General features: G+C 38.2%; 1 protein-coding gene across 1 annotated transcript in view; it reads right to left on the bottom strand.

Moving 5' to 3' along the window:
• The window catches only part of THSD7B (thrombospondin type 1 domain containing 7B), a 1,994,218-nt gene that overhangs the window by 282,595 nt on the left and 1,685,760 nt on the right, over positions 1 to 25,863 (bottom strand). Inside the window, exon 17 of the mRNA XM_078682458.1 lies at positions 24,892 to 25,045. Within this exon, the coding sequence (XP_078538584.1) occupies positions 24,892 to 25,045 (154 nt within the window). The remainder of the gene's footprint in view (positions 1 to 24,891; positions 25,046 to 25,863) is intronic.

Below are 25,863 nucleotides of genomic sequence, written 5' to 3'. Positions count from 1 at the left end.
ATATGGTCTATAACCTATGGTTTTTTCAGTGAATTTTCAAGGTTTTTTAAATGCTAATTCCTAACTATATATGGTCTCTAACCTATGGTTTTTTCAGTGAATTTCAATGGTTTTTTAATAGCAAATATCATAAGCTGTCGAATGTCAAGTACGTGGTAAGTAAAAACATTTTCGTGTTTATGCACACTGATCTGCTTTGAATGCTGCCCCCCCTCATTTCTATTAGGAGTACTCTCTCTTTGCAGATAGTAAAGGGTAGTTAACGCAGGCCTTTTCCCCCGTTGTAATCCGTCGTGCCTGCTTCTCTCTCCATTTGATTGATTGTTATCCAAGCATTTACTGTTTTAGAATTGGTTCTCTTTGGTTCATTCTCTATTTACAAACAAGCACAGAGTCGCAATACTCTGTTTAGTCTTTGCAGATAGTAAAAAATCGTGTAAAAAAACAAAAGGAATCGAGCAAAATCAGTAGGCAACTAATGGGATCTCTTTTTGACCTCGCTAAAATAGAAACATTAGGAACAACCCCTCATGAGAAATACGAAACTAGTGAGATGAACTGAACTCCACACCATGATGGCTGCAAGACAGCTCGGCTCCGCCACCCACCCCGCCCAAAATAACGATAAACTCTATGCAAATATTACAAATATATACAACACACCAGCAAAGTAACAGGGTAAAACATTTTATTAAATAACTATTTACATAACTATTTTATACTTTTTGTTGCCCGATCCGGCTAGCTCAATCGATCGAGCATGAAACTCATGCACTCTGATAGTTCAAAGTTTTGAGGAGTGCTTGTTAGACTGTCTGAAGCTTATTTGCACCTCAGCTGCATAGCGAGTGAAACACCAAGGGGCGCCCCACTGCAGCCGAGGAACCTCCATCTTGGGGGCGACGCACAGCATCACATTGCTTTCCAATGCAGTCAGATCCTCAAACAGCCCCCACTGACCACGTTAGAAAGCCACATTGTGACGCGTCGCGTAATCACAACGTATCGCGTTACTGCGTAATGCGCCTTATGACACCCTTCGTTAGCGCACCCGGAAGCGCTCTGGAACGCGAACCAAGGCGCGAAACGCAGAGCCCCGGAAACGATCCGAGGCGCGGAGCTCGTAACGTAAGCATAACAGGTCATGTGACTAGTTCATAAAACTTTTCATTGGTTCATTTTACTTTTAGTTTCCTAATGATGGAACGTTTGATCATATGACGTAAAATAATCACTTTTCATTGGTTTACAACATTTTTTTTTCCCAAATGATGAAAGTCCCACTTTTTTTCTTCACTCCGACTTTCATTTTTATGAGAGAAAGACCTGTTTTTGCGTGCTTACTCATGGCATCTGTAGTAGCTGCAGCTGGTGGCTCCCCACCACGTCCACCACCACCAAAGAAGAGAGGTCCAACTGGCCAGGTCATCTTCCAACAAGAGGAGGAAGAAGAGGAAGACGAGGAACAGAAGCAAGGGACAAGGGGTTTTTTGAAAGAAATGCCAAGGACGTCCCATGTTAAAGTCAATTTTATTTGGCAATTTTTTTCTTTGCCTCCACATAAAAAGAAAGTAAATGCCAGATACGTTACCTGCCTGATCTGCCACGAACAACTCTCCAGAGGGACCGAAAAAAAATATAGTTTTGGTAATTATACCATGCATCGACACATGGAGAGGTGGCACCCGCTTAATTATAGTGCTGCACAAATGAGAGATTTGGTGGACAACCCCCGACCTGCCAGTATATCCACCAATGAAGTGGCACTGACAGCATCAGAGGCAAGGGAAACGGTCCCAAATATTCAGAAGAACTTTGGAAAGATTAAAATGACATGTTTAGATTGTGGCAAATTAATTTCATGTGGACAGATGAGTGTTACTCTAATAAATACAGCATATGAACATCATCAATGTTCAAAACGTCCCCGAAACTAAATTTTCTTTTTTTTTGGTTGCTCCTGTTGAGCCCTTTGTACTGAATCATTTTTGTTCCCCCCCCTCCAAAAAAACACACAAAAAATCTAAAACAACAAAAAATAAAAAAAAAAGTTCTTTTCAGAACTACCTTCCCTTTATGAAAAATTGCTAGCATGTTTAGCACTCTGGCAACCTCTATTTCTTTTGGTTCGCTTCCCCGTTCGCTCCCCGGTACGCGAACCGGGAGCGAACCAAAACATTTTTTTTTAAAAAAAAGAAGAGTAAGTATAAGGGAAGTAAACAGAGAGTAATGTTAAAAGAAAGACAGCTATAGGGAGTAAACCAGAGATACTGTTTAATAGATTTATTTACCGAAGAAAAGATGGAAGAGGGTATAATTGTGAAAAACAAAATAGATAAGGAAGTGAAAGAAAAAAAGAGAGTAGAAGACTAACAAAGAAGAGTTTCTTAGAGAATATGAGTGAATGTTCAAAATAAGATTAAAACATGTGGAATAACAGAGAGAAAAAACAGAAAGCAAAAAAGAAGAAGTAACAGAAAAAGAATAATTGAAACAGCAAAGAAATGTAAATAACATAGGGCCATATTATCAACATAGGCAATAAAAGTTTTGCAGCTTTTATCGGCAGAAATGTGTCGCTAAAGCCGCTTTTGCGGCAGAAAACTGCCGCTAAAACCACTTTTGCAGCAGTTTTCTGCCGATAAAAACAGCAATAATTTTATTGGCTGTGTTCATAATATGCCCCTTAGTGTGCTTCAACTACACAGAAAAAGCATAATGAACAAGTAGTGAAAGAGTGATCAGTCAAAGACACTAAGAGTAATAGAGATGGAGTGAGTGAACAAGAGTAAGGAACTATGAGAAGAGAGGGACTGAGAAAAGGAGTGGAAGGAGTAGAGTAAGTAGGTAATAGAGAAAGGAATGAGGGAAGTAGCAAAGGCAGGAAATTGAGGGTTAAAGAAATGAAGCTGTGGAACTAATAGTAGGTGAATGTGATAGAAATGTAACAAAAAGAGTACAAAACATTTACCTTATAATTGTCGTTAACTTACTCACTTGTTATTTTTATACTTTCAATCTGTGAAAGAGATAACAAACATTTGAAAAATATTAAAACATGTATTTAAAAATTAGAAAAGACAAGGGAAAAGATTGAAGGACAAACAGTTTTTCAACAACTTTGACACTTACAGAAGCTTCTGCTTCTCCACGCCCCCTACACAGTCCTAAAGATATACATTTTAAACTAACAGTATCTTGATGCAGATGAAGTGAGGCCTATCTTGGAACATGGTGCATCTTTTGCACTGCTGTTGTCTCACAAAAGTGACGCAATGGCAGCGCAAAAGAGGTGCACAATCATCATAAAACTGTTCCTAACATTTTAAATGATTGTTTCAGGATGGCAATAAGGTGTGTCCTATCCAGACGTTTGTTTCAGGTGAGGCCTACTCAGTGTTGCAGATCAAATTTAAGCTTGTTGAAGAGTACAGAGGAGATAATACATGTGCAGGCCAACCAGTAAAGTTCAGACTTCCTCTGTTTCCCTGGACAGGCCTAAACTTCATCTGCACAATGTGATTCGTAATGTTAGGAAACACAGGTAATATAATTGAAAAACGTGCAATTGTTTTTGCTCATTCCACAATCACATCACCTGTGTTTCCTTTGCTTAGGTATCTCATTGTGGAAATGTAGTCTATCATATGAAAGACTACGTAGAATGTGAGCACTGTATGCAACAACTTTGACACTTACAGATGCCTCACCTTCTCCATGCCTCCTACACAGTTCTACATGTACATCATAAATACAAACAGTACAGAATTAATTATACATGTTAAATGGTTTATTTTTGCTGTTCTCAGAATGTATCAAATTTCACTAAAAACAGTGACTTGAAGGTATTCATCATATAACAGCGGGGAAAACAAAACACAATCAAAATGATTGTGTTTAAAAAACCCATATAACATAACCAATCAGAAATCAGAACTCCTCAAAAGTAACTTACTTTCCATGACGTCAAAGGATGTCCTATGAACAGCTTACACTCGGTTGTGCTGTTTTTATTTTCAGCCCGCCACTTTCTGAAAGAAAACCTCCATCGTTTTGAGAAATATGTTACATACAATAAATGACTTCTCGCTCTCTACCACACGTTTCCACAAGGCCAAATCATGTAAGAGCCATTTATAACTCTTGGAATTCTTGTAAGCAAATCCCGTCATTTTGTATTTCCGCAACTTTCAGAAAGAAAACGTTCAAGATCACTTTCACAATCCTGGACTAGTAATATCCTATCCTTCTTGCTCACTCATGTTCTACATTTCCTATGACACTGATACTGCTTACTATGAAGCAGACTTACACTACCTCTATGACTACTACAATTATTTAATTCTCTACATCACTTTTAATCACAAAGCAATATAAAACAGTAGACAGCATTGCAGACTTACATTCCCTCTACTCCATGTTTTGATTGGCTGCTTGAATTAGCTTATAAAAAGAAACAGTTTTTCTGAACTCATTCAAAGTGCAGTTATTTTTCCATGACGTCAAGTGTTATGGTAAGAACTTATGTCTCTGTACTACACTTATCCTCAAGGCCAAATCATGTAGGAGCCATTAGAACCTCTTGAAATTCCTCAGAGCACATCCCGAGATTCTTTCCCTAAAATTTTGGTTTTAAAAACACCAGGTAAGAATTTTTAAGGTCATACGGCAATTTTTTTAAAAAAATTAAAACAGAATCGTTGCAGAATGACCAGCCATTTCTAGACTTTAAATAAGCTGTGTAATGTCCTGATGTTATTGAAGGACCGTCATGATATATAATTGCTGCAGTTACAAAAGTCCTTCCTGATATTGACAACTGCGAAGCCACAAAATGTTTAATTAAAGTTGTCAATTTTGTTCCATCAGGCCTACATCGTTGGAACATTAAAATGACATACTGGCCATATGTTCGTATAAGTAATGTTGACATCATTTCAGATTTACATTGGCTACACTCCATGTTGTGATCAGCTGCTTTTACTAGCTTATTAAAGGAGACTGATTTACTGTCTGGCAAAGTTAAATATATAAATCTTTCTGAGTCTACACTAGTAGTACTTGATACCCTACAGTTCTCGCAGTCATGCTGCCATTGATAAGAAAGCCCAAACAGGTGATCTACATCTACACCTTCAGCATGCAATACATCAAGCATATACATTAAAAACTCCTGACAATCTTGCTGAATATTTTGAGAGAATTGTGTTTGACCTGAACATCTGTCTAACAGATTTCGAATTTCAGACACACTTTCTATTTTTGTTTTATCAGTGCTACATTTCTCTAACACAGAATTTAACAAACTGCAAAATCTTTGATCAGAATTGACCACAATCTCTTCTTTTACATTTTCTAGAGAAAACAAAACATTAACCACTACATTAGCATAGCAGTTGACACCAGAACTGTTTTCAAATTGAAAACCAACAACATCTTCAACAGAATCCTTTTTGTTTCTGCTTATAATTTCAGGTTCATCGACTTTTCGTCTTTTTGCTACAACCTCCCTAGTATTGGTCACATTTCTTCGTTTCCGGCCTACCACACGTTTCTCAAACAAAGGATATTGAGGCAAATGTGGCGCATACTCTCTTCTTAACCTATTGTATTCCTTAACACAATCTAGATCCGCACAAATGTTTGTGACATCACACTCAATCAAGTACAATCCCGATAAAGTTCTAACTCGTGACAATGCCACATATGCCATACCCTCCTTGAACACAGAACTGCCAATATTCACCAATGCACTGTCTACACTTAAACCTTGCGATTTATGGATTGTCAGCGCATATGCCAAGCAAACAGGAAACTGCTTACGGCGAACATATAAGTCTTTTACAAGCAAAAATCTAGCAGAACAACGACCAATTAGCTGTACTTCCTCAATGCCATCAAATTTAATTTTTAAAAATTCAATTCCATCTCTATTTCTGTATTTCACAAAATCAACAACATTACCCATTGATCCATTTACCAGACCTCTTTCAACATGTAAATTCCTTCTTAAAATTATACGGCAGTTTAAGCACACATTCAGAGTCTTTTCAAAACCTGCAGTTTTAGATATAGTCTTCTCTAATGAATCCAATTTTGTTTTCAAATTCTCAGACAAAATAATTGTTGATCCCATATGCTCTACTCTGTCAATAGCTTCCAGTTTCACAATCTCTTGGTTTTCTAAATGCAACATTTTGTTGTTGAAGATGGCACATTCTGCAAGAGTTGGCATCAAACATATTCCAGATTTCTTCTCAGTAATTTTCTAAAAAATATTCTCAGGCACAACGTCTTGTTCTGGATATAAATTTGACAGTAATCGTGCATGTAAAGCTTCTTTCCCATGCTCGGTCACTTTTCCAATTCTAACATCTTGTAAAATATTCTTGTAATCTTCATCCTTCGCCTGACGCATATTTTCATGCAGTTCAGCATAATTGAAGTTTAACCATATATTGACGTTGCCAATGCTCCCTAGGCACTTCCTGGTATCTTCATGCGTGAGCATTTTGAACACAGGTTGTCCTTTCACTGGTGTCAGCTGCAGAAGATCTCCGAAAACAATGATGTGTTTGACACCAAATAACACATCATACTCTGTTTTGAGAACTTCCTGCATTCTCAAATGCACAAAGGCAAGCATGACATTGGAAACCATGCTTACTTCGTCAATGATAAGAAGTTTCATTTTCCTCAAGACTCTTGAAACTTCACAACAAGCATCTCCAGATAACTTGTGATATTGTAATTTGTTGTCATGCTCCACTGGCAGCATCAGTAGACGATGCAAAGTAATACCTTTAATGTTATGTGCTGCCAGTCCAGTTGGAGTGGTGACAACACAAGACAGCGATGACTCAGTCCTTTCCTGCAAATAACATGAAATTGCTTTAATGAGGAAACGTTTTCCAGTTCCCGCTTCTCCACTCACGTACAGTCGAACAGGCTTCAACGACGTACATGAGCACTCTTTCTTCTCATGACTTAATCCATGATCAATTTGCTTGGTAACTTCGTCATATATTTTCCTCTGCTCAACGTTGAGTTGTCTTTCCAAGTCTTCTAAGTTAACCGCATCCTCCTGAGCATGTGCCATGGCTCTTTCCACTTCATTCATGGCAGTGGCAGCTTCATTTTCGATAACAGGTCCTCCTAGTGGATCCTGACTCAATGAAACAGAACTCTGACTGTCCTGAGAACTGTCTCTGGCAATCTCGGCTGCAATCGTTGCTTCCTGCTCGATTTCCGCATTCAACATTTCTAGATATTTGGGAAAAGCAGGACATTCTATGGTCTCCTTGGCGGCAGTGAAAGAGTCTTCGTAACAGAGGAAATCTCCAAGCAGTTCCTCTTCTGCACACCAAGGCTTGAAAAGTTGCAAAAGTGCTAAATAGAAAAACTCCTTTTTTTCAGGAGATTCGCCACTCAATTTTCGATGGTTTACCAAGTGGTATTTTCTTTGCTTGACCAGACATCCCTCACTTCCAATTACAGCATACACTCCTTTCACAATATCTTCTTTGATGTTCCTCTTGAATATGTAATTTTGTAGAACCTCATACAGACAAACATTCTCGAGGTGACTGCTTCGATTTGGATAATATGTATCCAACATGTTGGTCTTCAAAATATCAGTACTGTTTGGCTCCTTCTCCGCCAAATACTCAATTTCCCGCACAGGTTTCAGAACTCGATTACGCGTTGCAGCAAGACCAAGACTCGCCCAAACGATACTCCTGGATTTGGCATAGAGACTTGCTGAAGACAACCGGTCAGAACATTCGTAAGCTCCGATTTCTCGATGTGACAACATCTTCAGACTGAAACTGTACAACTTCTTGCTGAGGCTCTTTTCATGGGAAATGTCCTCCCACATATCCTTCAATTCTGTCTTTTCTTTTTTGGTGATGTAAGATGTCACATACCGAGCCACAGCCATACAGTTATCAGCCACAAACTGTGTATCCATGTTAGCATTCCACATGGACAAAACCACTGGGTTGTAGTCGTTGATGTACTTGGACTCTTCGTTCCTCTTCAAATTGTATGTGTTTTTAGGTGATTTCTTCATCACATTATGTCGCAGCGAAGACATCAAACTGTTTACTCTTCCTTTAGAAATCACCGGTCGTGGAAAGCCGAAACGACATTTGGTGTAGAACTTGTCCTTGTTTCTGAATTTACGACGACAGTACTTTCCACAACGATGGGTTTGGAAACGTAGAACTTTTTCTCTTAGGCTTTTCTTCTCCTTTGCGTTTGGAACAGCACACGTAGAATACTGTTGTATGAAACTCATCACTAAGTCTTCTGGATCCGTTCCAAATTTAGGTGCATCCTTGATCCACAGCAGCATATGTATATGAGGAGCACCTCTTGCTTGGTACTCCTTTCTCCAGAAGAAATCCAACACCTCTCCAAGAGGTGGATTTCTCTTGTTCATGATGAAAGACATCATAGCTTCAAATCTATGATTGAAGTACCTGCATACATTGACTGGATCCAAAGAGCACAGTTCTCCGGGTGTCTTGAATTCGATGTTTTCAATGTTTCCATTTGCCTCGTAGAAATTCAAGTAAGTCTTCCCAGCCATACTCGGCACAGCTCAGAGTGAGGAACCATGTGGGAGTTCCTAAGTTCCTCAGCATACATTTTAAATCACCATGACGACGGTACCAGTACTCATTAGTACCACGCCGACACGCCATGAGATTAATCAGGTGACAATCCAAAATACTGTCTTGGACATTGACTTTATCCATAAAGTCACTTGCCGAGATGTTTTGCATGTGTATACCACTTTTCAAGATGTGGTTCACTGCATATGACAGTCCAGACAGATCGCTTTCAAACAGGAGATGAAACAAATAGGGAATGCATTGTCGAAACCTAGCATCTCCTGCATACAATCGTAAAGTCCGGTATTCAGAAGCAGGAATTTGATGAGGTCGCTCATCATATCTTCCTACATGACCTGTTGGAAATAGCTGTGGGAAACACCGAGCTTCCAAACTTTCCTCCCAAACACTAATGGGACTCCCTTTGGCTTGTTTCATTTGAAACAACTCAATAGCATTCCCCATGACTTCCTTGGAATGCAAAGGATGAACACTATAATGTTCATATATTTCTTCACTTTTAGAGGGTTCTACTTTCTCAATTTGACCAGCACACAAATCGCTATCCTCTTCCTCACTTTCTTCCTCTTCTGCAACATATACATTCTTATAGTACTTATTATTTTTTTTCAAGTACAATGTTGCCTTTTTGACTTTCCTAACATCTACTAAATCTTGCCATATTTTCTTATTCTTTGTCGGAACCCCATTAACTAAGATAACCAGAGGTTCCTCTTCCACTTTTTCTACTCCAATTGTATTAATGTTTTTCTTCAAATCTAGAGGCAAATAAACAACTCTTCCCTTTAATCCTCTCTGTAAATCTGATGGAGGCAATTTCCCTGTCTTTGGCTCCATTCTTACAATAGCCTGAAAGGGATGGATACTTTGAATCAAAATAGATTCATAAGTATTTAAATCCTTCAATTCAGAAGGAATCTCAACCAATTCCAGATTATTATGAACCGCTCTAGCAGGCATCTGGTTTTGATTTAATTTGTTACAACAATAAGTACACACACGTTGATCTGATCCCAAATCAAAACAATTTTCTACCATCAAGTATGTTGCGAAATCCTTCCATTCACTATTATTTTCCCTTTCACTTTTTGCATATACATCCACTAACTTAGTCTGATTCTTATAATAAGTGCGTCGACAACACACACAAGTGAAATTAGGCCTCTCACTTGATTTAACCTGAAACGTGGCAATTTCCTTCTGAAAACTATCTGTACTGGAAACCTGTACACTGTCTTCCACATTACCCTCTTCTTCTGGGTCAATTTCAACATTCTCCTCTTTACTTCCAAAGTAACAAAACTCAATTTCTTCAGAAATATTCTTCACATCTATTTCAGAACCATGCAAAAGAGCAGCGCATAATTGTTTAAGCATAATTGCTGGACTCTTAGCATAATACAACATTCTAACTAATTTCCTCACTTTATTATGATGCACTGCTAGCATCCTGAAATGATGAAAAACACTCTGGCATACTCTCCTGGAAAGACAAGCCAGTGAATGACCATGCAAACCTGTCACTTCTCTCACTCTGCAAGGATCTACTTCTTGCAACAACATCATTTTCTGTTTTAAACTTTTCTTATTAAATGTCCGTACAAAATCACAAAGCAAATTGATGGAATCCTGTCGTACACTGCAAATACTACTACACTTCCAGGTGTACACAGGACCCTTAGGACGTCTTCCTAAAACCTCATTACCTAACACCTCTTCTGTCTCTGTTGTCACAAGTTTTTCTTTTTCAACTGGACAACCATCTTTCACCTCATAAGCTCGACCACTGGTGTCAACTGCATGCACCAAATCATTATCCTGGAAATAACTCTCCTCATTGAAAAATGCCTCACAACTTGAACTATGCATCCATTCTCCGGAAAAAACTTCACAAAAATTACTGTGATTAACTATTCTCTTCCATCTACTATTTCTTTTGAAATCATAAATTGCCTTGTTTAGCTTCCTAAATCTATTGATTATCAAAATAAATAACTTTCGCTTTATTTCAAATGCCTGATCAATAACTTTCTCAACTTTTTTTTTTCTCTTATAAAAAACCACTTTCTGTTGACCTTTCTTAATATTTTTTAACAAATTGCCAATTATCCTGTTGCGGAACATTCGTCTACGAATGTCCCTAAACTGTTGTTTCCTTCTACTATCATGCACAGAGTTATCTCTTGCTCTAGCAGTAACATTTTTGATTGGCCTTTCCTTTCCGTTTAAATTGCTTCTCTTTTTCTGGACTAAAACATTTTCTGTACTACTACTTTTTTTTCTACAAATGTTTCTTATGAATGTTTTCGTGGTCTTACCCGGTGCTTTCTTGGTGACTTGACAAGTTTTTTTGGTAGAGGACTGCTGCATTATTTCATGGACCTGCTGTCTTTGACGTTTTGCAGCCTTTCTAAGTCTATCCTTGGTTGGCATGCTCAAATCTTGAAATGATCTGCAGTTGAATCTGTGGTAAAATATAATAAAAAATGTTATTAACCACTATTACCAAACAGTAAATCCATAACAGTCATCAAAAACTTAACACACTACTTGACATTTTTACATAGAATATTTTTTAGTGCTTTGGCAAATTTAGAATACAGAAATAGCAGAAAAGAAATAGAATTCTTCTTCATTTTACCTGTGCTGTTTTATATGTGAATCTGATCTAATTTTAAGAGCATATTTTAATATTTTATTGAAGACACTACACATAACCTGTTTTTGAAGGTGTGTTTAATTTTAAATGAAACGGTTTACATTTTTACTTTTCATTTATTATAAATTTTAAAAATAAATGTTTATAGTTCCATAGGCTCAAGCACGTCAGCTTCCCACCCTATGTCATACAATTCTGACAAATCGGCATCCTCATCATGTTCTTCATCATCCTCAGAATTTAAATCATCCAAGGGATCTACTTCCACTGACGTTTCAATTACAAGTTCAATGATAAGGTCTAAATCAACTGATTGCTGGTTGTCACTCATGGTTGATGTTGTCGTTATCTTTAAAGAAAGAGAACAACAATGAGATGTTGTAGAGTAAGAGACAAATCTCAGAGATTATAATAGTAAAATTGTTTAAGAAGAGTAACATTTTGCAGCTATTATTTAGCCATGTCCAGCGATGCTGAGGAGGTGAGGCCTATGTCCAAGTTTTCAGTGAACAGGACTCATCTCTTCTTATCCTTGGATAAGCCTCACCGACTCTGTGTCCCCTGCTCATACTTAAATGTACAGGGGCAGATTTATGCTAAGTGGCGCATCCCCACGGATGCACCAGTTAATGTGCACCCCTGCTCTGCCACCCATAGTGTGCCGAATTCACAATGTGGAGCACCATTGAGCAAAAACAGCACAGATGCGTCACGCATCTGTGCCGCAAAAGCAGCACATTGCAGGAATCACGTCATAAGCGCGACATGTCTACTGCAATGCACAGGAGGAACCCTCACATTGCATGGTGCATCACTTCTTATGCCTGTTTCAAACAGGCGTAAGGATTTGATTCAGCAATGCTATAAAGCTGACTCAGTGAAATCTTCTAAATTTCACTGTGTTAGTTTTACAGGGCTTTCATGCAAATTAATGCATACCTTGCAACAAAACACCTATATGAAAACTGACGCAGGTTTCATGTGGCACAGGACTTTACAGCATGACACATCTGCCTAGATGCATCAAGTTGTAAATATGTCGCCACATAGCAAATCTTTTGCACCGCCGCTGCGTCACAAAAGTGACGCACAGTGACGCAAAAGAGACATACACCTATCATAAATCTGTCCCTAACATTTTAAATGATTGATTCAAGATTACGATAAAGTGTGGCCTATCCAGAGGTTTGTTTAAGGTGAGGCCTACTCAGGGTTGCAGATGAAATTTACGCTTGTTGAAGAGTATAGAGGAGATAATACATGTGAAGACCTACCAATGAAGTAAGTCATGTCCACTTCACTCTTGAACAAAGGCCAGACCTCGTCTGTGTCCGTGGACAGACCTAAACCTCATCTGCACAATGTCATTCGTAAACTTAGGAAACACAGGTGATGTAATTGAAAAATGTGGAGTTTCTTTTCCTCATTTCACAATCACATCACCTGTGTTTCCTTTGCTTAGGTATCTCATAGTGCAGATGGACTCTAGCATATGAAAAAGTACACATAAGTTGAGCAGTGTATACAACAATTTTGACATTTACAGAAGATTCAGCTTCTTATCTTGTTGGAGATGAAATGAGGCCTGTCTTGCAACATGGTGCATCTTTTCCATCACTGCTGCATCGGTTTCATGTGGCACGGGACTTTACAGCATGACACATCTGCCTAGATGCATCAATTTTTAAATATGTCGCCACATAGCAAATCTTTTGCACCGCCGCTGCGTCACAAAAGTGACTCACAGCGGCGCAAAAGAGGCACACACCTATCATAAATCTGTCCCTAACATGTTAAATGATTGATTCAGGATGACGATAAGGTGTGGCCTATCCAGAGGTTTCTTTAAGGTGAGGCCTACTCAGGGTTGCAGATTAAATTTACGCTTGTTGAAGAGTATAGAGGAGATAATACATGTGAAGGCCTACCAATGAAGTAAGTCATGTCCACTTCACTCTCGAACAAAGGCCAGACCTCTTCTGTGTCCGTGGACAGACCTAAACCTCATCTGCACAATGTCATTCGTAAACTTAGGAAACACAGGTGATGTAATTGAAAAATGTGAAGTTTCTTTTCCTCATTTCGCCATCACATCACCTGTGTTTCCTTTGCTTAGGTATCTCATAGTGCAGATGGACTCTAGCATATGAAAGAGTACACATAAGTTGAGCAGTGTATACAACAATTTTGACATTTACAGAAGATTCAGCTTCTTATCTTGTTGGAGATTAAATGAGGCCTGTCTTGCAACATGGTGCATGTTTTGCATCACTGCTGCACGGTTTCATGTGGCACAGGACTTTACAGCATGACACATCTGCCTAGATGCATTTGAGTAACGCATTTCTGGGTCACTTTTAACATGGCTATGTTAGTCAAAGAATTAAAATCTAAATTTGCCAAGCACAGATGGGGGCATATTTACAAGGACCTTGCTCCACGGGGAAAGGTCTTAAATTAAAATGGGAAAAATAACATCAGAGAGACTCAAATGCCTTATAAATATGCCCCAAGCAACCTATGAAGCTCTAGCAGTACATATCAAGAAACCTAATATTTTTCAAAAAACGATTTTAAACACATCATATAAATCAATGATATACCTACATTCAAGGGGAAATGACTTAAAATGGCCTAAGACACATGAAAGCGTTTTTTAAGGCCCTTGCACCATTTCTGGGTCGCTTTTAACATGGCTATGTTAGTCAAAGAATTAAAATCTAAATTTGCCAAGCACAGATGGGGGCATATTTACAAGGACCTTGCTCCACGGGGAAAGGTCTTAAATTAAAATGGGAAAAATAACATCAGAGAGACTCAAATGCCTTATAAATATGCCCCAACCAACCTATGAAGCTCTAGCAGTACATATCAAGAAACCTAATATTTTTCAAAAAACGATTTTAAACACATCATATAAATCAATGATATACCTACATTCAAGGGGAAATGACTTAAAATGGCCTAAGACACATGAAAGCGTTTTTTTAAGGCCCTTGCACCATTTCTGGGTTGCTTTTAACATGGCTATGTTAGTCAAAGAATTAAAATCTAAATTTGCCAAGCACAGATGGGGGCATATTTACAAGGATCTTGCTCCACGGGGAAAGGTCTTAAATTAAAATGGGAAAAATAACATCAGAGAGACTCAAATGCCTTATAAATATGTCCCAAGCAACCTATGAAGCTCTAGCAGTACATATCAAGAAACCTAATATTTTTCAAAAAACGATTTTAAACACATCATATAAATCAATGATATACCTACATTCAAGGGGAAATGACTTAAAATGGCCTAAGACACATGAATGTGTTTTTTTAAGGCCCTTGCACCATTTCTGGGTCGCTTTTAACATGTCTATGTTAGTCAAAGAATTAAAATCTAAATTTGCCAAGCACAGATGGGGGCATATTTACAAGGACCTTGCTCCACGGGGAAAGGTCTTAAATTAAAATGGGAAAAATAACATCAGAGAGACTCAAATGCCTTATAAATATGCCCCAAGCAACCTATGAAGCTCTAGCAGTACATATCAAGAAACCTAATATTTTTCAAAAAACGATTTTAAACACATCATATATATCAATTATATACCTACATTCATCGGGAAATGACTTACAATGCCCTAAGACACATGAAAGCGTTTTTTAAGGGTCACTTTTAACATGGCTATGTAACTCAAAGAAACAAAATCTATTTGTAAAACACTTGACACAAAGCAACATTTTAAATACAGAACTTTCTTCATAATTTTCTCCCTAAAGCATACTATTGTCTATCTAAATTAAATGAATCTTTTCTCACCTTAGCAAATACTTTATGAGTTTCAAAACAGTCTCAGAAACACACCAATTTGTCTTCAGCAGAGCAAAAGGTATGCACTCCAGAGTCTGCAGCTATCAAAAGCACAGAAATGCTGTAATTCTTCACACATATCTCTCATGTCACCCAATCAAAACTCTTCCCTCACTTTTTTCAAATCAACACCCTTCCCCCCTCTGCCCTTTCTGCCTTTTTTGCATAGCAACCACCTCCTGAAAGACCTCTGGTGTTTGCAAGTTCACACAACAATGTTTCAATTGAACTCTGAACTCTCAGTGCACCTGCATATCCAGTGCAATCTTTCATAAAATGATTTTTTCTTGACCATTCAAATTACATCTTTCAAAGAACTCATCCATGCACCCTAACTTTCTGTTTTCAGCAATCAAAATCCACCAATCACTGCTACTGCTTCCTTAACACAGAAACTCCACAGTTTTTTTCATTTTAAACTCTTATTTTTCCAACTGCCATTTCATTGCCACACTTCATCTGACTGCAGCAGAACCTTCTCTCACCATGTTTTCTGTCTGGATTGTTGGACATAGTTACATCTATTGGGCTCAGAGGTATGCTGAGAACAGAAATTTACCTAACCTCAATTTACAAGATGTGGAAATTAAGTGGTTTGGCCACAGAGGATTAAAATGTCACCAATTGATACCATTGGTGAAAACCTTTATGCATTTGCCTAAACCTGACCTGTTAATTGTGCACTGTGGAGGTAATGACTTAGGCACTTTGACTGGGGTAGGTCTGGAAATGCTTTTAAAGGACACCTTTGAGCAATTGATGGCACTTTTTCCTCAAACTGCCTTGGTATATTCAAATATATGCCAAAGACAGAAATGGAGGTGGTCGAACCAATTTTGTCCGCAAATTGAGAAATCGAGGAAGCATGTAAACAAATCTGTTTCAGCTTACATGAGAGACCATGGAATGGGCTCCATGTACAACAATAACTTGCGTTACTACATGCACGATATCTACAGAGGAGATGGAGTTCACTTCTCAGATGAAGGGAACAGAGTTTTCATCCTGAATTTAAGACTATGCATTGGTACCTACTTATAAGTACCTAAATGTACCATAAACCCAAAAGCTCTTCTCAGAGCTACCCTACATCTGATCACTCACAATTATTATTTTACTCTAACTTTTTTCACTAATTTTCAACAAAGTACGCTCCCCGGAGCGCTACCCGGTACGCGAACCGGAAGCTAACCGCGCAAAATTTTTTAAAAAAATGTTTTTTTTTCGCACATATGGGCCTCCTCAGCCATCCTCAGAAAACCTAGGGGGTCAAAATACGTCTACCGTGTCCCCTTCTACCCATTCTGAACATTATTTGCCCTCCATCTTGTATCTTAATTCGACCGAAACACAAAATGGTGGACTCCCGTAACGCTGCAGGTTCGCGTACCGGGGCGCTCACCGGGAAGCGCTCCATTAAAAAAGGTGAGAAAGTAATTTACAGAAGAAACATTGGAGACACTTTCACCAAATATAGATTTGCTCATACTACATACCAATCCCTACCATTTTCACAAATTTGGTTGGAATTCCATTTAGCCATTTAGCCTGTAGACCTCTCTAAATACCCTGAGGTAAATTACTTCACAAAACACATCTGAAGTGTTGGAATTGACAACCAATTAAAATGTTACTTTCATTTTCTACTTTTTTTACCTGACATTTGATTGGTTATGTACCTGAATATAAAGGAAGAGAAGGAAACACAGCCATTTTGACTACTACTTCCTGGTATACATTTCAATAGGATTTTCACTAATAACTTCAACTTCTTTGTAAAGGTAAGTTGTTATTTTAAAAACTGAAGTATATTGTGCACTTTAAGTTAATATGGTAAACTTTTTCTGATAGTTATATACTATCCCTCTGTAGTAGTTATAGATTTAGATAGACTTCTCTGTTATAGTTATGGATGGAGTTAGGCTTGTCTTTTATAATTATGAATTTACTTACGTTAAATCACATACACTTTTTTATATTCCTACTTCCACTCTGATACTATACACTGCCCAAAGATAAATTCACTGTTAAAAACTGCCTATCTAAAATTAATCCCAACAGTGCCCTATCTCTACTAATATATTTTTTTTAATGCAAATTTCAAGCAAAATGGAAGGCGAACAGAAAGTGTCATTTGAAATTGTCCTTGCAGAGACCAACCAAGAAATCATTGATCCAAATGACATTGAATTTATGGATGAAACTTGGGACCAAAACTACTGCAATGTGTGCAATCAGTAGATGTCCTCCTTGAAAATGAGGACATTTTACACACTCAAACATTACAAGCTTTGTTCAATGAAAATAACGACATTTCAGACAGTGAAATGATAGACATTTTATTAAATTTTGAAACACAATCACAATAATAAATAATTGCTTAAAAAACAAAGAAATAAAAAAAAATCAACAAAACAAACAATCAATTAACATCCAATATTTGAAAAGTCTATCATTCTTTTTTCCTCATAGTACGCTCCCCAGACCGCTTCCCGGTTCGCGAACCGGGCGCACCCCACCAAAAAATGATTTTTTTTTTTTTTTGCCCCGCGGGGCCCTTTTAAAGCCTCCACATCAAACCTAGGGGGTCAGGGAGGATCTACTATGCCCCCTTATGGTCATTTGCCCCTTCGCTTTGGCCTCCTCTTGTCTCTCGATCCTACCGAAAGACAAGATGGCGGCCGCTACGGACTGTTTGGAATGTTTACAGACACCGGAGAGCCAATCAGCTTCGCTTCGCAAAGCTCCGTAACGCGAAAAGTACGCGAAACGGAGCGCTACCCGGGACGCTGTCACAGATATATATCTTATTTTGGACGTTAATTTCTCAAAATCCACTGGAGCACATATATTGAGACCTAGCAAAGGCACATCGGGCTACCAGTCCCTACAATTTTGCCAAGTTTCGTGCAAATCCATTCAGCCGTTCGGGCTAAAAGTGAGGCCAACCGCCCTATGGAAATTAACATGGGAAAAACGCGTTTTGGGACCCCCCTTTTTTCTCGGCCCCCCCTTGACGAACCCCCCCCAAATTTTCAGGGGCTGCTCAGAAACAAAATGTTCCATTTTCCTGAATATTTCAGCCAATTCCGTCCACAAACGCCAAAGTTATTAGACATAGAATTTTCAAAAATCCCATAGAGAAAAAATCCTAACTATATATACCTACTGGCGACCGCCAGTAGGTAATATATATATATATATATATATATATATATATATATATATATATATATTACGCTCCTGGGGAAGGCCCAACAAGCGGGTGGCACTCTGACACAGACAAGCTTTTCCCCATCAGCTTTATTCAGGTCCGTGGTCCTCTGTGTCAGAGTGCCGCCCGCTTGTTGGACCTTCCCCAGGAGCGTAATCTATGTGCGGCCGTCCTGCCGCAGGGAGTGCACCACTTTGAACTTTTGAGGACCACGGAGCCTTATGCCATGCGGGGCTCCATGTGTGGGGCACAGATGAGGATTAATAACGGCACGCGCCACAGTGAATGTGAAGCACTACCATCGGAGGCATAGCAATGAACCACACCTCCCAGAACACAACGTGATTGCTCATCCAGAGCCGTCCAATAAGGACTCACGATTTACGGGATAAAAGAAGGTGTGTCCACTAAGCGTGCTTCAAAACTGCAGTCTCCCTTTGAAAAAGAGAAGTCCTCGAAACGCGTCAGGGTGCAGTTTGCTGTTTATATCTGGACTGAAGCGACCGTTTGTACCTGAATAAAGCTGATGGGGAAAAGCTTGTCTGTGTCAGAGTGCCGCCCGCTTGTTGGACCTTCCCCAGGAGCGTAATCTATGTGCGGCCGTCCTGCCGCAGGGAGTGCACCACTTCAAACTTTTGAGGACCACGGAGCCTTATGCCATGCAGGGCTCCATGTGTGGGGCACAGATGAGGATTAATAACGGCACGCGCCACAGTGAATGTGAAGCACTACCATCGGAGGCATAGCAATGAACCACACCTCCCAGAACACAACGTGATTGCTCATCCAGAGCCGTCCAATAAGGACTCACGATTTACGGGATAAAAGAAGGTGTGTCCACTAAGCGTGCTTCAAAACTGCAGTCTCCCTTTGAAAAAGAGAAGTCCTCGAAACGCGTCAGGGTGCAGTTTGCTGTTTATATCTGGACTGAAGCGACCGTTTGTACCTGAATAAAGCTGATGGGGAAAAGCTTGTCTGTGTCAGAGTGCCGCCCGCTTGTTGGACCTTCCCCAGGAGCGTAATATGTGTGTGTGAGTGTATGTTTTTATATACACATTTGTGTATTTCGTTTAATTAAAATATTAATTTAAACAATTTTTATATGTTCATTTTCATATTTAAGTTAGTTTCTATATTGTCTAGCGATATATATATATTATATATATATATCTATATATATATATATATATATATATATATATATATATATATATATATATATCCACGAGACCCGTCAATCCTCGAATTAGCGAAAAGGAGCCGCCACTCACAACCAATGTCCTCTGCAAAACATGTATTTATTTATTATAATCGCACAGAAAACCAACGCGTTTCGTTAGTTACATCTACCTTGTTCACGGTCACTTTTCCCTTTGAAAATAGCATTATTTAAATTACCCATACTCCCCAAAGTCATGTGATTACACACTTCCTGTGTGTTAACCAGCAGAGCATTCTGGATAATGTAGTGTTTAAATGTCTCCAACAATTTTTTTTTGCTTAAGTATTTGAAAAAAAGATTTCAAAACGTTGTAATCATATCAATTCAAGCCCTCCAGTGGGCCATGATTCTCCTCATGTTTTTTCACTTATATTTACAGAACCCATTGTTTCAGTCACAAATCATATGCATGATATGCAGTATGTGCAAATTATATACACCATGTGCACTTTGAGCCCTCCAGTGGGCTATGTATTCTTCAGTGGGCTGTGTGATCTCAGTAAATTGTCAAATGCGGGAAGAGGGAGACTGATAAATGGAAAATTAATAATATAATAATAAAAAGGTGGAAAGGTTGTTTAAAGTTTAGTTTATAACAGAGAGCAATGGAGTGGAGAAAATAGTCATTAGTTTATAAGTGAATGTACAGTTCCTCCGACTGATTCAAACCTAGGGGTGTCATGGTTCTAAAATTCAGGATATGTCGTGACTCTTTTTGTCTTAAAAGTTTTTCCCGATGACCACCACGATCAGATAAAGTCATAGTTTCCAGACCCCAGAATTTTAAAAGTTTCCAATTTCCATCGTGGTTGCTCTCCATATGTTTGGCTACCGCGTTATTTCTGTCCTTGTTGACTGTTGCGCGGACATGCTGTAGGATTCGTATTTTAAGTTTGCATGTGGTACTCCCTATGTACCTCAACTTGCATGGATATTCTATCATATAGACTGTGTACTGGCTTTTGCAAGTTATAAGTTTATTTTATTTTCCAGGTTTTCTTGTTTGCCATGATTAATTCCTTTGTGGGTTTGGTGATCTCGCACACTTTACAATTATAACATTTTACGAATCCTTGTGTTTTTAGCCAATTCTTTTTGGATTTGTTACTTTGGAAATGACTGTGGACCAGTTGGTCTTTTAAATTTGTTGCTCGTCTGTAGGTGATTACTGAATGAGTCCCCATCCTTTGACCCACCGTGGGATCTATATATATATATTTGCTAATTTAACTTTATTGTTAATCTTTTAATTTATTGTGTGTTTAGGTATTGTTCTTTTAAATATACATGTGTGTATACAACACACACACACACATTTTATATATACATATATACATAAATGTATGAATAACTAATTAATGCTATCTAGTTACATTATATTTTTTAGCTAGTTTACTTTTTTACATACATTACTGTAAAGTCTACATTTATTGAAAACAATATTCCTATCTTTTTTGGATGATATTCTATTCCACTATATGTTTGACGTGTTGGATACACTATGTTTGTTATTTACAATATAAATATAGAAACACAATATTTTGGTAAACAATATTGTTGATGCAATATTCAAGTCAGTCAATCCTGTTGTTCACAATATTTTGTCATACAACCCCTCCCACACCACTTACTGGCCATTTCCACTGTCCTCCTTTTCAGAAAACTGCTGAAAACAATACTATTAAACTTTTAGCTGATCGAAATTAGCGCTGCAGTCTACTCTGTTTTATTTCAATCTATGCCCAATACCAGGAGACCCTCAAAGTGACAGTAGACTTCATATGAATTTTGTAACATAACATACCAGATGTGAGACTAAGTGAAATAATTAAATGCTTACACGCCACTTTAGGAATTACATTTTCACCTGTGTCAATCCCCGTGGTCAAAAATTACCACCCAGTATCCAGTCCAGCTTCCACTTCATGGAAGTCTCCGGCGATGACTATGGGTCGTATTCAGAGTCAGGCATATTTCACCCTAATGCGGTCCCCTCTGGAGTTACTAATACCGTGGACATTGGTAACTTCAACCAGGGCAGAGGTGGATATTTATAAGGACAGTCTGCACCTAAAAAGCCATCTAGGTGCTAGTAAAACTAGAAAGAACACGCAATGAATAACAATAAACAAAGAAAAGTGGATGAATTACTTTACTGAATTGATAGCCGATCCGATATCATAAAATAGGTCAGATTTTTATTACAAAGGGCCTTATTACGATGTCAGGCGGATTTGGCTCTAACCGACACACTCACGGATACTGGCTCGACCGACCAATGAACACAAACTCCCATTTCTATATAGGAACTTGTGCTGCGTTCGGAAACCAGCCACAGCACAAGCGCCCATACAGAAAAGAGAGTTTGTGTTCATCCCTGCCAAACAGCATAACCTCAACCTTAACCAGCCCAACATGTTAATTGTATGAAGAACTTGGGCATCTAATTTGATTAAGCTATACCTGTAGCTGTTGTGATGGCTATAACTCTTGTATTGTAGGGTTTACAGTTATGTTCAAAATGATTCACATGCTTTAAAGTATAACTAAAATCTTCTTAAAAAAGAGTACAAAGCCCCTCAGGATGATGACCTTTAGTTTGTGATCAATAGCTACCACCTTTCCACTTCTGATCTTTGCCTGGCCCTTACATTCTTTATTTCTTGATTTTATTGCTGTTTCATTTATTGCACCTTTGTACCCCTTGTCCCAACCCAAATGTTTCTGAAGGTGAGGCAAGGAACTATTATGAAATCATTCGTTTGCTCCTCAAAACCCCTGCTATCAAGGTGTTGAAAATATTGTTTCCACTCTTAAACCTAAGGGTGCCTGGAGGATTTCGTGCTGTTTCATTTATTCACTGCATGTTCTATTAGCATGTTCTTTAAATTTTTACACTCATTTCTTGCTAATCATATTTTGAATGATGGCTTTTTGTTTTTAGAAGAAGTACTTCATAGGAATATTATTGCCTCTGATATTGTAATTACCATGTTCCTTCTTTAATGTGAGATGTATACATAGAGAATTTTGAACATTATCCTATAAGACATGTGTGATAAACTATTCAGCATTCGGTACACCATATCTTGAAGCCTGTATTGTGAATCCTTGTTCTGGGCATGTAACCTTCAGAACATAACATCGCACTTCAATTCACTGGTGTCCAACTCCCTATGAACTGAATAACCCCTCCTGTTCTTTCATGTCCTTATTATAATATTCATTCACATATATTCTATGAGATATATTTCCCAATATTCGTGTCTTGGTTGGTGATGTTTAATTGCTTACCTAATCTTCTATACTTCTTCAGACTCTGTCTATACCTGAAGAGCATGGCTTTGTACTTCTCTGCACCTTGACCATCCTTACAGATTTTCCACGGTTTGCCTTCTTTATCCCACACTTTTGAAATATCATCAATTTTATTTATCAGCTCCCTCGAAGATTCATTTATGAACATATGAAAGTAATACTTCCCTTCCCACAGAATTAACTTTATTTGAATGACCAATGCATGGCAGAACACGAAGTTATATTTTGTGACTGGGAAGTGGGGATTTCCACAAGATTCTATGATTCGTGTGCTATGAAGCCTACTCACAAAGGCATTTTGGAGTACATGAAATAGTACTCCTGTAGTACTCTTTAAAATACTCTTACATGCCTCTGTGAATTGACTCCAAAACAACGGCTTGCAGGAGTACATAAAAGAGTACTCCAGTACTACTACTTCCTTTATTCATAATGCTTTTGTGAAAGGGGCCCGCTGTTTCATGGAACTCTTTATTTTCCAGGTAAACTGGATTTAAAAATGGTGCATGAAGTCTGCACTTCTGTGTGCTGGTATAATAAAATGGCCAAAGCTTGGTGCAATCTCTAAATCGGAAAACATCTAAAATTCATGTATTAGCATGGGAATCGGCTGTGGTAGTCTCTATTCTTTCACTAATTCACTCCGGGACAATTAGCAATCCTGTGATATTCCTGAATTATGAAGCTACCAATACCCACAGTATCGATAACTGTGGGTGATGGAATGCTGATTTCGTGTATGGGCCCAACTTTAAAGAGTGCCTTTTAAATCATTTGATCATTTAAATCAGCCCGCTTGAGGCTTTGCCACAGGACTCGAATGGACTGCATTTGTTATGGCCCAGTTGGAGGGACTGACCCCCGGATTTTACTCTAACTAGTGCCGGTCTGCAGGACCTGCATTAATCCATCTACCATATGCTCAATTCTCTATCCCTCACTACTCTTTTTGTTATGTGTATCTGTGTTTATCCCTGGTAACCGCTACATTTAAAAACGTTTAGGTATAATCTATTCACAGGTCAACTATACGTTGTTGTTTTTTATTCACCCCTATCCTATGTATTTTTATCTACAAATATGTAACTTGTGCAACTAATACGTTCCCATCTATGTAAACCGCTCTGATACTCCTAGGTCAAGTTAGTGATATATAAAACTCTCAAAAAGTAAATAAATAAATAAACAAAATTATGGCAAAGCATCAGATGCGCCCTGATTTCTCTCTCTGTGGACTTGTTAGCCACAAACTGCTCTCCAGCCTGTTTCTCTTTCAAATCTTCACTTTTAATCTTTCCAATTACCTGTAATCATGCTATCATATTCTGATACCTTTGCAGAACGTTTGGTGTTACTGCACCCCTGTCCCATGCAAAGCCATGCAATTTTACCTAATAATAAAAGAAAAAAAATTATTGTGCTAATATGTTTTTATTCACTGTTATTGAGGGTGAATTTTTTCATGATGAAATTGCTGTAAATAGCCTGCACACGTCTCTGTTCTGTTGCAAGCATTTCTTGAACTGGCTTTCCACCTTATTAGAGACCAGATCAGGCCGGAACACACTGCAGAATGCTATTATGGAAAGAGGTAGAAGTGAGTAACAGTAGCTTACTTCATCCCGTCTAATGATTCTAACACAAGGAACAATTTTCCGAACAGAAAATGGAAATTGATTTTAATCTTTTTTGTAAGAATTGCAATGATTCTAAGTAATTGCTCAACAAAATATATCTATCCAAATAGCAAAATAGTCGACCAATTAAAAACAGTTTCCCTCATGCCTTCTGTTCATTCCTGTCACTTATGTTTTGTATCTTATAATTACCGATATTACATTCACGTGTTGAAGCTAAACCGCTGTTACCCATTAATACGAATTTTAACGAAGTAAAGAAACTTTTTTTTTTAAATCAGGTAAACGTGATAAAAGAAGGGTATATAACGTCTTTAATATTGGAAACAAGTAAATAACTTACCACTGGGCACGCGCTCCATTGTCCCCATTCAGACATTACACATTCGCCAGGACAGAAAAGTGTGCAGTTTTGAGTTTCTGGTGGCATTTCATATTGGTTGCATAGTGTGTTGTCCCCAGCCTCTCTCTCTCCACCCTCAGTGTAATTTATGCACCTGAAAAAAAAAAGGTAGCAGCAATGACCAAATAAAGCGCGTGATTTGTAGGTACATTTTTATATACAAATATCAATGAAAAGTATTCACCTAGAGACCTGTTACCACACAATATAACTCTATACTATAGGTCGGATATTATTCAACTTAAAAGAGCATTATCGTTCACTAACACGTATAGAAGACGAGGGTATAAAAATGTCCCATTAGATAGACAGAATATATGTAATTTATGTCGGTATGTTTGACCTTGCTATTTTTTATATCTTTATCTAGGTTTTATGCAAACCTTATCCAATGTTCTTTACGATAATCCCTACACGACTCACTTCTATATTATTCATAAATCAGCTCTAGTTATATCTGGCACCCTAGTTTGTGAAAAAACAGTGTCATTTTTCTTTAAGTTGAAATGAGTAGTTACACTATTCTTTCGTAATAGAACTGGACAACCATGAATAGATAACTGAATAATGCGGTTTCCCAATAAACAATTAACATTTTGAGTAACTATTTCGTCTTAGAACACAGTACAAAAATGATGGGCCAATGTGTAATTTACGGGTTCCTTTTGCTTGGTAGCTTGTCTAAAATTGTAAAATGCTGCGGAATCTAAATTAAATGATTTATGGCATCGTTTGGAGGAAAGCTGTTAATTTACTCCCGTAGGCTACACTTCAATTTGGGGCAACATTCCAACCTTTTTGTGGAATTCACAGAGAATTCCAAGACAGCTGTGGCTGTCACAGATTCTCAGGAGTAATTATGCAACTGTGTAAATTCCAGGCTATTCACAGGCAAAAACATGCACAATGGAT

Source organism: Lissotriton helveticus, chromosome 3_1, assembly GCF_964261635.1.
Source record: "Lissotriton helveticus chromosome 3_1, aLisHel1.1, whole genome shotgun sequence".
Classification (NCBI taxonomy): domain Eukaryota; kingdom Metazoa; phylum Chordata; class Amphibia; order Caudata; family Salamandridae; genus Lissotriton; species Lissotriton helveticus.
The sequence above is the reverse complement of the archived record's forward strand: the minus strand, read 5'-3'. Positions and strand labels throughout refer to the sequence as shown.